We start from the raw sequence: 12,591 nt of genomic DNA on the forward strand, positions 1-12,591 counted from the left end.
TTGTGCATGTTCATTATAGCTGCCCACACAAATAGTAGACTTTTTTGTTCTATTATTTCCAGATATTATTTGTGGAGAATGATATTTGCAGCCAAAAGCATTCTTGAAAGTCTCAAAAAATTGGGTCGTGTATGTTGTATTGTGTCCCACGCACATGTCTTCTGCTGATATGCCCAAACTTTGCCCCATTCTTTTGACCAAATTAATCTCTCTAGTGCCCTCATCTAAAATCCCAATGGTCCAGATATCACTTTGGGCCATGCTCCCTGTTAATGGCATGCACACTTGTTTGTTTAAAGGCATTATTTCCTCCTCCCAAAGGGGTCCAATGTTGTTAGTTTCCCTACGAAGAAGGCGTGCCTTAGAGAAAACCAAAGCTTTTAACCAAAAGCAACGCAAACGTTCCTCTGGCCAACTGAACATTATCAGACATTTGACTATCTTTTGTCCAGTTGTCTTGGATATCATGTGAGGCCTGTGTAAAGCTGCATATGAGACTGAGCCATTCCATAGAGATTCCCAGTTTTCGTTTCTAAGTCTCGCCATCTCCAATTGAAACATGCTTGCTCCTCATGCCTCATGAAAATTATTCAGCCCATTTTTAGAGCCAAAAAAGTTGTTTCTTTCATCCATTGATCTCTGTGCTCTCCCCCATATGAACCAGTCTTGCATACTTAAGAAGCATACTGTCCCATATTTCAAGTAGGTGTGATGACCAGCCCATCTTTTAAGAATTATGTTCCCAAGCTTTATTCTTGAACTTGACAAAAGTGCATATACAGTATCAAAATCTGTGTCGATATCCATGTGCAGTTGAACATCGAACAGTATTACCACTTCATAACTTCTTGTGTTTTGCTTTTAGTGTCCTTCTAGTTGATTGAATGCATAGCATTGATACTACCATCTGTAGTTCTTCAGTAAGGTAAGACATTATCATATACATCTTTCCAGATTGACAACCAATCCCAGCATTTTCAGAAGTACTGCTAGCAGAAGAAGAGAGACTAGATAGATATCTTCTTGTTTGGCCGGCATCAGCAATAAGCATCTCAACACCAATTATACAATTCTAAAATTCTGCAGATTCCTCAGTGTCTTTAATAAATCGAGCCTTCGTAGCAAGAAACACCAGAACTCCTTCTCTGTCTGCCAGTAATAGTATATTATGTGATCTGAGTTTGGTAATAGCACCGATCCCCTTTGTTGCATCCTTTAGCTCCTTGAAACCTTCACTCTGATATACGGGCATTGTGATTTATCTTCATTTACTATCTTCCTGCTTTGATTGTCCAGATCTCTAAAATGATACGCTTCAATAGGACCAAAATCCAATGTATAGTTTGCTAGGTGATCTGCCAGCTTGTTCCCTTCTCTGAAAACATGTGATATTCTTAGGTTGCATCTCTCCTTCAATCTCCTTATTTCCTCCACTTGTTCCACAATATTTGGAGGTTTCCATATGCCATCTATTATATTTTTCAGTAACAACGAGTCAGTTTGTAGCCATATGTTAGAGTAATTCAATGACCTGCATATTCTCAATGCCTCCACCATTGCTTCAGCTTCAGCTTCATTGTTTGAGCCCTCATTAATTTCCCTACCTGCAACATACTGAACATCACCATATTCATCTCTCAAGCACACCCCAATCGAACTTCTTCCCGGATTGCCTCTAGATGCACCATCAGTATTAGCTTTAATCCAACCTTCCAATGGAAACTCCCAAAGCACTTTCTCAAATTTCAGCTTAGGAGTATAATTCTCAAGCACCAATAACATATCCTGCCATTTATGAGGAACATGCAGTCCTGGTTTTCTCAGTTTTATCAGTGATTGTAATTTGTTGGACACCTGATAAATAACCCGACTAACAGATACAACTTCACCATGTTTTAAGCTATTTCTCCTTTTCCATAATTCCCAACAGATAAACGAAGGTAGGGCTTGTAGTATTGGTTTAATTCTTGGCAGTACAGGTGTTGTCCAGCACTTTGTTATTGCCTGATGCAAACTCAGTCCCTCTGTTGCTATTCTTGCCCTGTTTAGAAAAAAATTCCACACTGTCCTTGCTGCATTTGCTGTATAGAATAGGTGTGTTAGTGTTTCTTCATTTGGTTATGCACAACACCAACACTTAGATACCATTGAATAGCCTAATCTGCGCATGAAGTCATCAAGAGGCAGCTTTTCTCTCCATATTTTCCACATAAAGAAAGCAATTTTAAAAGGCATACCTTTTACGCAAATCAAACAATATGCTCTTCTAGGATCCTCCCTCCTCCTTAAATAATCCCATGCTGACTTTACAGTGAAATTACCCTTTGTTTCTAGCATCCAAAAAGGAACATCTAAATCATTAGATATAACTGGAGGCTTAACTCTCTCAATTATATGTGTTGCAAACTCCTCTGGTAAGACCTCCAATAGCCTTTCCACATTCCATCGACCATCCTCACCCACATCACTAACATTGTGTATATTATCATCAATCGCAAAATCTGCAGGAACAAGAAAGTATAAAGCACCCAGCCCTGTCTAATTGTCATACTAGAATAATGATGAGCCCATTCTAGGTTGCCAGAAAATTTGATGTTCAATTAATTCTCTGCATTCAATCATTTTCCTCCAGACATGAGAACCTCCCTTCCAGGGCACTACCACAGAATTCATTTTTTTACAATATTTCTGGCTCATAAAGGAACTCCAAAGGCTTGGTTTAGTCCTGAAAATCCACCAAAGCTTGCAGAAAAGTGCCTTAGCTACGTCATGTAGAGATCTAAATCCAATGCCTCCTTCTTCATATGGCATACACAGATTGGTCCAAGAAGCCCAGTGCCTACTAGTACTACCCACAGAACTACTCCAAAAGAATTGTGCAAACATTTTATGAAGCTTGTTAATAACATAGTTAGGAGGATTGACAGCGGATAACAAGTGAATGGGCATGCTCTGTAAGACATTAGTTATTAAGACTGCTCTACCCCCAATGGATAGAAGTTTACCTTTCCAGCTTTGCAATTTGTCAAGGACTTTGGTCAGCAATCCTTGATAGTGTTCCATCTTCCTCCTAGCATAGAAATTTGGGCATCCCAGATAGGTGAAGGGGAAGTCATGCCTACCAATTCCAGTAGTCCTCTCTACTTTCCTTACTACTTCTTGATCTACCAAGTAATGAATATATACAGCAAATTTACCTTTATTAACCCGCTGGCCTGATGCATTTTCATATACTTGTAGGATCTCCATGATGAGTCGAAGAGAAGTTGCATCAGAAGAACTGAAGATTATGGTGTCATCTGCGTATGCAAGATGATTGATTTTTGGGCTCCATTTAGGCATTCCAAAGCCATAAAAGTACAGGTTTGTATGCAGAGAATTCAATCCCCTTGACAAAGCTTCAGCAACCAGAATAAAAAGTGTCGGAGACAATGGATCCCCTTGATTTACTCCCCTCGATGATTTGAAAAAACCATGTGGCTGTCCATTTATTAGAACTGAATACCAATTATTTCCAACCAAATCAAATACCAATCCAATAAACCTTTCAGAGAATCCCATTTTCCTCAGCACTTTAGTAAGAAATAACCATGACAACCTATCATATGCTTTCGTCATATCGAGTTTGATCACAACATTAGGACCAGCTTTAGTTCTGAGCCTCATATCTGTGACTATCTCCTGAGTTAACAAAACATTTTTCACTATGCTTCTATCATTCACAAACCCTGCTTGCTCCTCTGATATTAATCCTGGTAATATGCCCACCATTCTGTCATGAACTACTCTTGAAAATATCTTGTTGACGGAATTGCTAAGACTTATCGGGCGTAAGTCTGAAAAGGTACTGACTTCTTTCTTTTTTGGTAACAGGACTAAATTTGTGTGGGTCACACTTTTGGGAAGTTGCTGTCCACAGAAGAAGGATAATACCATCTGCACAATGTCTTCACCTATAATCTCCCAGCAAGATTGGTAGAATAGTCCAGTAAAACCATCTGGCCCTCCTGCTGTATCTCCATTCAACCCAAAAACTGCATGCTTGATTTCCTCTCGAGTGGGATTGCTGTTTAGCTTCTCATTTTGCTCCATAGTTATCATGGATGGGATATGATCAATTATGTGAAAAGTTGTTGGAATTGTATCTTCCCTGAATTGCTCCTGGTAGAATTTTACTACTTCTGTTGCAATTTGATCTTCCTCTTCCACCCAATTTCCAAGATTGTCTTGAATTCTGGTGAGTTTTAACCTTTTCCTTCTTCCATTAACTTGCGCATGAAAAAATCTTGTGTTTCTATCACCATCCTTAAACCAAGCCATTCCGGCCTTTTGTCTCCAAAATTGTTCTTCCAATGCCAAGTATTTTATCATTTCAGCTTGAACCTTATGCAACTTTTGTCTGTTCATTTGAGTAGGAGAAAGCTCAAATTGTCTTTCATGAACTAGGACCACTTCTTCTAGGCTAGCAATTTTCTGAAAAATATCTCCATAAGTAGCTTTACTCCAAGTAGACAAGGCTTTCTTAAGTTTCTTTAATTTATGATTAAAGGACACAAAAGGATTAGCAGCAAAGTCAGCCTTCCAATTTTCCTTTACCAAATCTTTGAATGATGCATGTTATACCCAGAAGTTAAGAAATCTGAATGATTTCTTGATAGTGAGAGACTCAGTATCACATTTTAATAGCATAGGACAATGGTCAGATCCAATTTTAGACAAATGTGACACCTCCAAACCTGGGAAAGTCTGTTAAAATTCTATGTTACCAAGACATCTATCCAGCCGCTTGAAAATACAGTCTTCCTCTGATCTACCATTCCACCATGTGTAAATGCTCCCTTTGAAGCCCAAATCAGTCAAATTGCAGGTATTGATGCAGTGCCTAAAATCATCAACCTCATTTAATGATACAGGTAATCCACCAAATTTCTCCTCCTCATCCCAAATTACATTAAAATCACCTCCCACAAGCCATGGTACTGTCATGTCAGAAGCCATTGCATAGAGTGAATTCCACAATTCTATTCTTTCGATAACATCACATTTTGCATATACCAATGTGAGAGTGAGCTCGACATGTGTTTCTGTATGGAATAATCTCAGTGTAATCTGCTGTGTCGTGTTATACAAAATATCCACATCAAAAACTTCATCAATGAAAGCCCAAATTTTGTTTGAGACATTCACTACTGCTTGGGCCAAGCCTATCCGTCTTCTGTAGTTTTCCATCTTGTTAGATTGTTGCATAGGTTCAAGAATCCCTATAAATTCAAAGTGATGTTGTCTATGCATTGTGATCAATCTTTCAAATGCCTGCATTGTATTAACAGACCTCACATTCCATATAATTGCCTTCATCATTGATCTTTGGATTTAGAAAGTGTTCTTCTAGTTTGTATACCTCCTACTGGAACTATGACGGTTTCTTTTGCTTGTTTTTTCTTTCCTTTAGCTGCAGATTTCACCCGCTCAATGTGCCTAGGTGATAAATCACCTTGCTTAGCCACATTGAGGAAGTTTTGTGTTGTTGACTCCTCATCCAAATCCCTATTTGTCTGATCAATTAGTAAGTCAATTTTCTTTGTATTTTCAGAAAAAATTATATTTGTACTTCTCTTCACATTATTCAGCTTTTTATTTGCAGAGCTGTTTACATGTTGTAGTTGGCCAGAGTTCAATGTAACAGTATCCTTTTCTGCATTCTGCACAGCAACCTTCACAGTTGTTTCTTGCTTACCTGGATCCTTAGCAGTGTTTTTTGTTTTAGCAGTACTATCTTCTGCACTCTCTTGTTTTGATTTATTCTGCTCAGACTTGTTGATACCTGCTATTGTTCCACCAGGGTCCTCATCATTACACAATCCTGCTTTATCAGGGATTAATTCTGCACTTGGAGAAATCTGGATTTCAGCATTTTGTGTCTCTTTGTTTTTGGCGTTTACACTTTGATCCTCTTCGTTGTTTGTTTCCCCTCCTGTTTCCTTGTCGCTTGCCATTCCATCTGGAATTTCTCCCTCTGATGCATCTTCCTCGGGTTGGTTTGACCACAATTTATTTTCATTCCACTTTATTTTATCAATGCTTTTAAAAAGTTCAAAATCAGTATCTTCCACTTGGTCATTGTCACTGGTTATCTCTTCTTCCTGCCTTGTTATTGCATCAGTTGTATTTACTTTGTCTGCATTTTGGGCCAACTCTACATCTACCCTTGTGTCTTGTGATGGGATCTCTTGACATGAGGTGTTTACACCTACCACACTATTAGGATAATTTTTCTTTACCCAAGCGGCTGTCGATTCCCCATTGCTAACATCTTTTGTTCTAAATGCTGCAGGATTAAATGACTGGACTGTATGATTCATTCCTTTTCCACCTCCAGAAGCATTACAGCTGTTACCAGCGATAGAAGCTACAGTCGCATTATTGTTTGGATTAAAAGCATGAGCAGCTGGGTTCAAATTTCCAGTTGAAGCATTATCCTTAGTGAGAGGCGAGAGGAAATATTTTAGAGAGAGAAGTTTCTCGAATACTAATTAATGCGATATACTTTTGTCTAGTGGTGTACATGGACCAGGTAAAAACCGAAACAAACCAACTATATCGGTTTGAATTGGTTCAGTTTTGTCGGATTTTTTGGGTTTTTTTGTTACATGAATATTATTTCAATCTTACTTTGTTAAAATTATAGATAAGACTTTGATAAGTGAATATATGTTTAGTAAATATGGAAAAAATTGACAAACATATGACCTATAAATATATTCTAATGGGAGAATTTTTTTAGTAACACATGATAGTTATTTTCTTAGTCGTCTAACAATAATTTTTCGTTAATTTACGCTTTCAAGGTTAATACATGAGAGAATCCCAAATATTTCTACATTTTATAAAGAAAATTCACTATAAAATCTTAAAAATATAAATAAAATTTATATATTTATATGACGGTTTGGTTCGGGTTTCTTTACTCAATACCAAACCTAGTCGAATTTTTTAATCGGTTTGGTTTGATTTTTCGGTTTGGTGTGATTTTCCGGTTCGGTTTGAACACCCCTACTTTTGCCAGTACAGATTTTCTTTAGTGCTACTATTTGTTTATTTCTTTTCATTTCCTCTTCTTTCACGTCTTACATGTTCACTATTGTGCTGGACCTTCTCATGATAAAATAAAATTTAGGTTTCATCATTTAAAACTGGAGACACCATTAACTAGAAATTTAGTCAAAAAAAGTTGCTTACACCTTGTATCTAACATAATTACACTCCCTTTGGCCCAAAAAGATAGACAGGTTAAGATAACAACACCAACGCCGTCTAAATGTGAAGAGTAAATAAGAATATAGCAGTTAAAAAGCCCTTATTATTAATAATTTCTTAAAAGATGTGTAAAAGATGAATATGACAACTAAATGGACCGAAAGGAGTACAATAGACGTATTACATATTACAATTTTGTGTAATAAAAACCAGTGTGTTCGGTCAATTATATATTTAATTTGTTAGTATATGGATCTGCTGTGAGGAGCAAGAAACTCGAGAACAAATAGAAACACATATTAGCGAGAAGAATTGAACTCAATAAAAGGATGAAGGCACGAGCATTATCTTAAAAATCATAACCAAGGAATCTCATGCATTCGCAAGCAATTTATAAGTTGTTGATTCACTTTATTAGAATACAATTAATTGTCTTCTCATTTTTCGATCTATTTTCTGGGAATCAGGATTGGATATCCCACGAATTGCATAACTATTAATATGTTACCACACTGGGAAAAGTAATTCGAGGGAAGTCAAGGAACTTAATGGCAAGGAACTTAATGGCAAGTATCTCAGAAAAGACTATTATCTCTAGCTTTTATACAACTTAAGTCAGCAATTCGAAAAAGTAAAACAGTCTAAACACTGGAATATCGTCAAACATAAACAAACAACATGATAAATACCTTTTTTTAACATCCTTTTACATGTCATAGGTGTTATAATAACAACTAAGCATACAAAAATATCATATGAGAATGCTCCTTCTTCATTGTCTTTGCTGCAAAAAATATTTCTTTATTAAGCAAAAGGGGACGATTTTTTTTTCAATGACATGAATGAGAAAGAAATTTGAGAAAAGCTAACTGCGCAGTAACATACCCCCTAACATGTACACTTGGCTTAGAAATTAGTAGGTACGTTCACAACGATTTAGACAGGTTTTCCTCAATATTCAAGATTACAGCAGGATGAAGAAAAGACATTGCAGAAAAAAGTGGCTCAATGTAGAAGTAGAATAGATCTATAAAAATTGGTTGATTCTACATACCAAACAACAACAGCAACCTGCATGGTCGTTAGTTTGTGGATTGGGGGTTGCGTAAAGAGGGATACCGAGGAAAGGCAAAAATTTATTGGAACGGAGCATCACCGCGGTGACGGGGCAAAAAAAATTTGGATCATTCCTCGATTTGTGCGTGTCATCCTTGCGCGGGGTCATGCTAATTTTCTCAATATCGTTCCGATAAATCCGAAGGGACAAACCTTATTGCTTCTCTACGGTTTTTAGGGAGCTCCAAAACTCTTTCTGACTCCGATGAGGGACAATGTAAAAGAACTTAAATATCGTTTTGGGCCCTGAAGTTTGAAAACTGAATATTTCTTCCTACTTTAAGAAAGTTTGTTTTGAAAACCCCCCTCCCTCTCCCCCAATGTATTCATTTACACGATAAAGTTCCCTCTGCACTTCAAATTTACCCTCTTTCTTGCATTATTTGTTAACCCACAAAAGTTTTAGAAATGTTGTCCTTTGCTATATGAATAGGTGCTTGAATTACATTAAGGTCAAATGGTTTGTTATCACCAAATAATTTTGTGGGTCTTTACAAATTTATTTTTAGAAGATTTATTTTTATATATAAAAGATATATCTTAATATAAGAGATCTAAAAATGACATCTTCTTAATTTTAACAATATAAATGGTCATGAAAGCCCATTTCCTCATTATATTATGAGAAAATCGAACTTTATAACTAATACCCATACCCAAACTATTTAGGGTGAATGACACAGATACCCACAAAAATAAAATTATTTACCCTTACCTACCTATTTATTTTTCTACCCAGCAAACTAATTACATTTCCTACCAATAGTAGTTTTTGTGAAACTTTTTCTCTTTTTTCTCCAATCTTTTTTTAATTTCTATGCTTCTTTTCTTTTTTTCCTTTTTTTCTTTCTTTTCTCCTTTTCTTTTTTCTTGTTTTCTTCTTATTTTTTTCTTTTTTCTCTTTTATTCATTTATTTTTGTCCAAATCGTATTATTGTTGTTTTTACCATAACTTAATTCACACTTGAATTTGACTCTTTCTTTATTTTTTTCTTTATTTCTTGATCATTTTCTAATTCCACGTGATTGCCATGCAACCTTGATCTCATTCCCTATAAATATTAGTACACACTCTACCATTAGCAGTAACACAACCAATTATGGAGCAAGAAAACATAATCTACGGCCAACAAATCTCCATATATACTAGTTAAAATATAAATGATAATAAAAACTGAAAAATACAATAAAAATATAAGTAGAAAAAAAAGACTTCTAGTACCATATGATACCAATATTGTATACAAGTATACCAACAAAGTATATGATTGCTCTAGGATATTGCTACAACTATCTGCGACTATACTACTGTACCAAAACATTAAAGGATGCAATAAAAGTATGAGAAAATTACATGCTCGCATTGCAAGCTAAACATTTGCAAAGCAACTTGCTCATTCCGTAAACTAACAGGGTATATAGTTGTACGGGATCGTTCCAATAATTGCCTATAACTATAAAAACTATTACATAATACACATAATCTATGTCCATCGGCACGAAACAATTCCATCACTGCAAATCATGTTCATATAAATAATTTCAAAATAGAATTCACTTAAAAATGCAGCTAAAACAACCAAAAAATGTTCAAACTACCATATGATACTAATATGGCATATAACTATACCAACATGGTATACAGTTTTACTAGTTAATTTCCGACAACTATATGGCTATACTGCTATTACATAACACACATGTATAAAGAGAAAATTAAAAAAATAGTGTACCACATATTAATATAATAAAGTATTTCAAGATATTGTACTATATTACTATATATTAAAAGAAAATTAAATAGTGTACCAATTAAATGCAGCTAATACAACCAAAAAATGATTCAATTAGCATATGATACTAATATAGTATATAGCTATACTAATAGGGTATATAGTTGTACGGGGTCGTTCCAACAACTGCATATAAATATAAAAACTATTACATAGTACACAAAATCTATGCCCATAGGTACAAGAAAATCTAACACAACAAAACATTATCATATAAATCATTTCAGAATATAATTCACTTAAAAATGCAGCTAAAAGAACCAAAAAATATTCCAACTGCCATATGATACCAATATGACATATAATTATACCAATATGGTATACAATTCTACTAATTAATTCCAGACAACTATATATGACTATACTACTATTACATAATACACATGCATAAAAGGAAAAATCAAAAAATAGTGTACCACATATTAATACAATAATATATTTCAAGATATTGTATTATAATACTATTATATAAAGCAAACGCATAAAGAAAAATAAAAATGATTACATAATACACATGCATAAAGGAACATTAAAAAAATTCAAGATATTGTACCATTATACTATTACTAAAGAAAAATCAAATAGTGTACCAATTAATTGTAGCTAATACAATAAAAAAATATTCCAACTAACATATGATACCAGTATAGTATATAGCTATACCAACAGGCTATGCAATTGTACGCAAAGTGTTTTAAAAAGTTTTTTTAATTCAATTATTCTGAAATAATATCAATTATCAATAAAAAAAATTAAAAGGGCCTAATTATAAGAGTATACCGTTACATTGTATAGTATACTATAATAGTATATCTGTGATGACCCAAAAAGTCATCACTTGTGTTGCAATAAAATTCTACGTTCCAAGGCCTTAAAAACCTCCCTTAGCACCACCTCGATTTGCGTGTGCAGTCCGGGTGCGTAGCCGGAAAGCTTAAATGTGAAAATCTATGAAAAATGATATGTTTTGACTGTAAAATGAATAAATTTGACTTCGGTCAACGTTTTGGGTAAACGGACTCAAACCCGTAATTTGACGGTCCTGGAGGGTCCATAGGAAAATATGGGACTTGGGCGTATGCCGGTATCGAATTTCGAGGTCCAAGCCCGAGAAATGAATTTTTAAAGGAAATTATTTTCTGAAATTGTTTAAGGAAAATTGAAATGAAATATTTCTTAGAACATGATGGTATCAGGCCTGTATTTTGGTTCCGGCGCCCGGTACAGGTCTTATATATGATTTAAGACGTTTCTGCGGAATTTGGTGAAAAACGGATGTCATATGACGTGATTCGAACTTAAATCGCAAAGTTGATGTTTAAAGAAGTTTTGAGAAAATTTCATTGATCTCGAGATTTAATTTGATGTTCATGTTGTTATTTTGACGATTTGATTGCACGAATAAGTCGTTAATATATTTTTGAGGTTTTGTGTGCTCTTGGTTTGGAGTTCCGAGGGCTCGGGTGAGTTTTGGTAGGTTTCGGGATGTTTTAGGCTTAAAACCAGAAGTTGCAGGCCTCTGAACCCGCCAATGCGGTCCGCGGTCGGCCTTGTGCGGTGCGCGGTGTAGGGCTGTGCGGCCGCAGTCGACTTTGTGCGGTCCGCACAGAGGCGTTGTTGCGCGGCTGCAGTCGACTTTGTGCGGTCCGCACATGGCACTGGACCGCAGTACCCTCAGGAAGGCCTGTGCGGTTGCAGTCCATTTTGTGCGGTCCGCACAGGGGGTCTGAGAAGAGTATAAATAGACGGGATTTTCAGTCATTATTCATTTTTCAAAACCCCAAAAAACATAAGAGGCGATTTTTCAAACAACCTTTCTTCTCCAAATCAATTGTAAGTCGTTTTTAACTAGTTTTCTTCAATCATTAACATCTTTTAACATGATTTCAACTTCAAATCAATTATTTTCATGGGGGAATTGGGTGTTTTGGGTAGAACCTAGGTTGTTTTTTAAAAAATTGGGGATTTGGACCTCGATTTGAGGTCCGGTTTTAAAATAAATTATATATTTAGGTTCGTGGGGGAATGGGTAATCGGGTATTGGTTCGAACCTCGGGTTTTGACCATGTGGGCCCGGGGACGATTTTTTAACTTTTTGGGTAAAACTGTGGAAAACTCATTTTCATGCATTAGGGTTGATTCATTTACCATTTATTGATGTAATTAAGTAATTTGTGACTAGATACGAGCGAATTGGCGGTGGAATCAAGGGGTAAAGCTATAATTGAACCTTGAGTTGTGCTTGTGGCATCGAGGTAAGTGTTTGGTCTAACCTTAGCTTGAGAGATTAGGAGTTGAGTCTTATTTGCTATGTGGTAATTGTTGAGTACGACGTATAGACATGGTGACGAGTATCTATACGTTGGTGTCTAGCATGACCGTAAGTCTTTAAATTGTGGATATCTTGATTTCGTTATATCTTTCA

At 35.7% G+C, this 12,591-nt stretch overlaps 1 protein-coding gene and 1 pseudogene across 1 annotated transcript; both read right to left on the reverse strand.

The window, feature by feature from the left end:
* Positions 1-838: 838 nt before the first annotated feature.
* LOC107786790 (uncharacterized) lies at positions 839-5,358 on the reverse strand. Its single transcript, XM_075224374.1, has 5 exons — positions 4,767-5,358; positions 2,643-4,601; positions 2,238-2,501; positions 1,231-2,081; positions 839-1,072 (listed from the first exon to the last, which is right to left on the reverse strand). The coding sequence occupies exons 1-5, from the start codon at positions 5,356-5,358 to the stop codon at positions 839-841; spliced, it is 3,900 nt and encodes a 1,299-aa protein (XP_075080475.1).
* Positions 5,359-8,430: 3,072 nt separating this feature from the next.
* Positions 8,431-8,527, reverse strand: LOC142166765 (U6 spliceosomal RNA; annotated as a pseudogene).
* Positions 8,528-12,591: the final 4,064 nt, after the last annotated feature.

This window comes from Nicotiana tabacum, chromosome 11 (assembly GCF_000715075.1).
Source record: "Nicotiana tabacum cultivar K326 chromosome 11, ASM71507v2, whole genome shotgun sequence".
NCBI classification, from domain to species: domain Eukaryota; kingdom Viridiplantae; phylum Streptophyta; class Magnoliopsida; order Solanales; family Solanaceae; genus Nicotiana; species Nicotiana tabacum.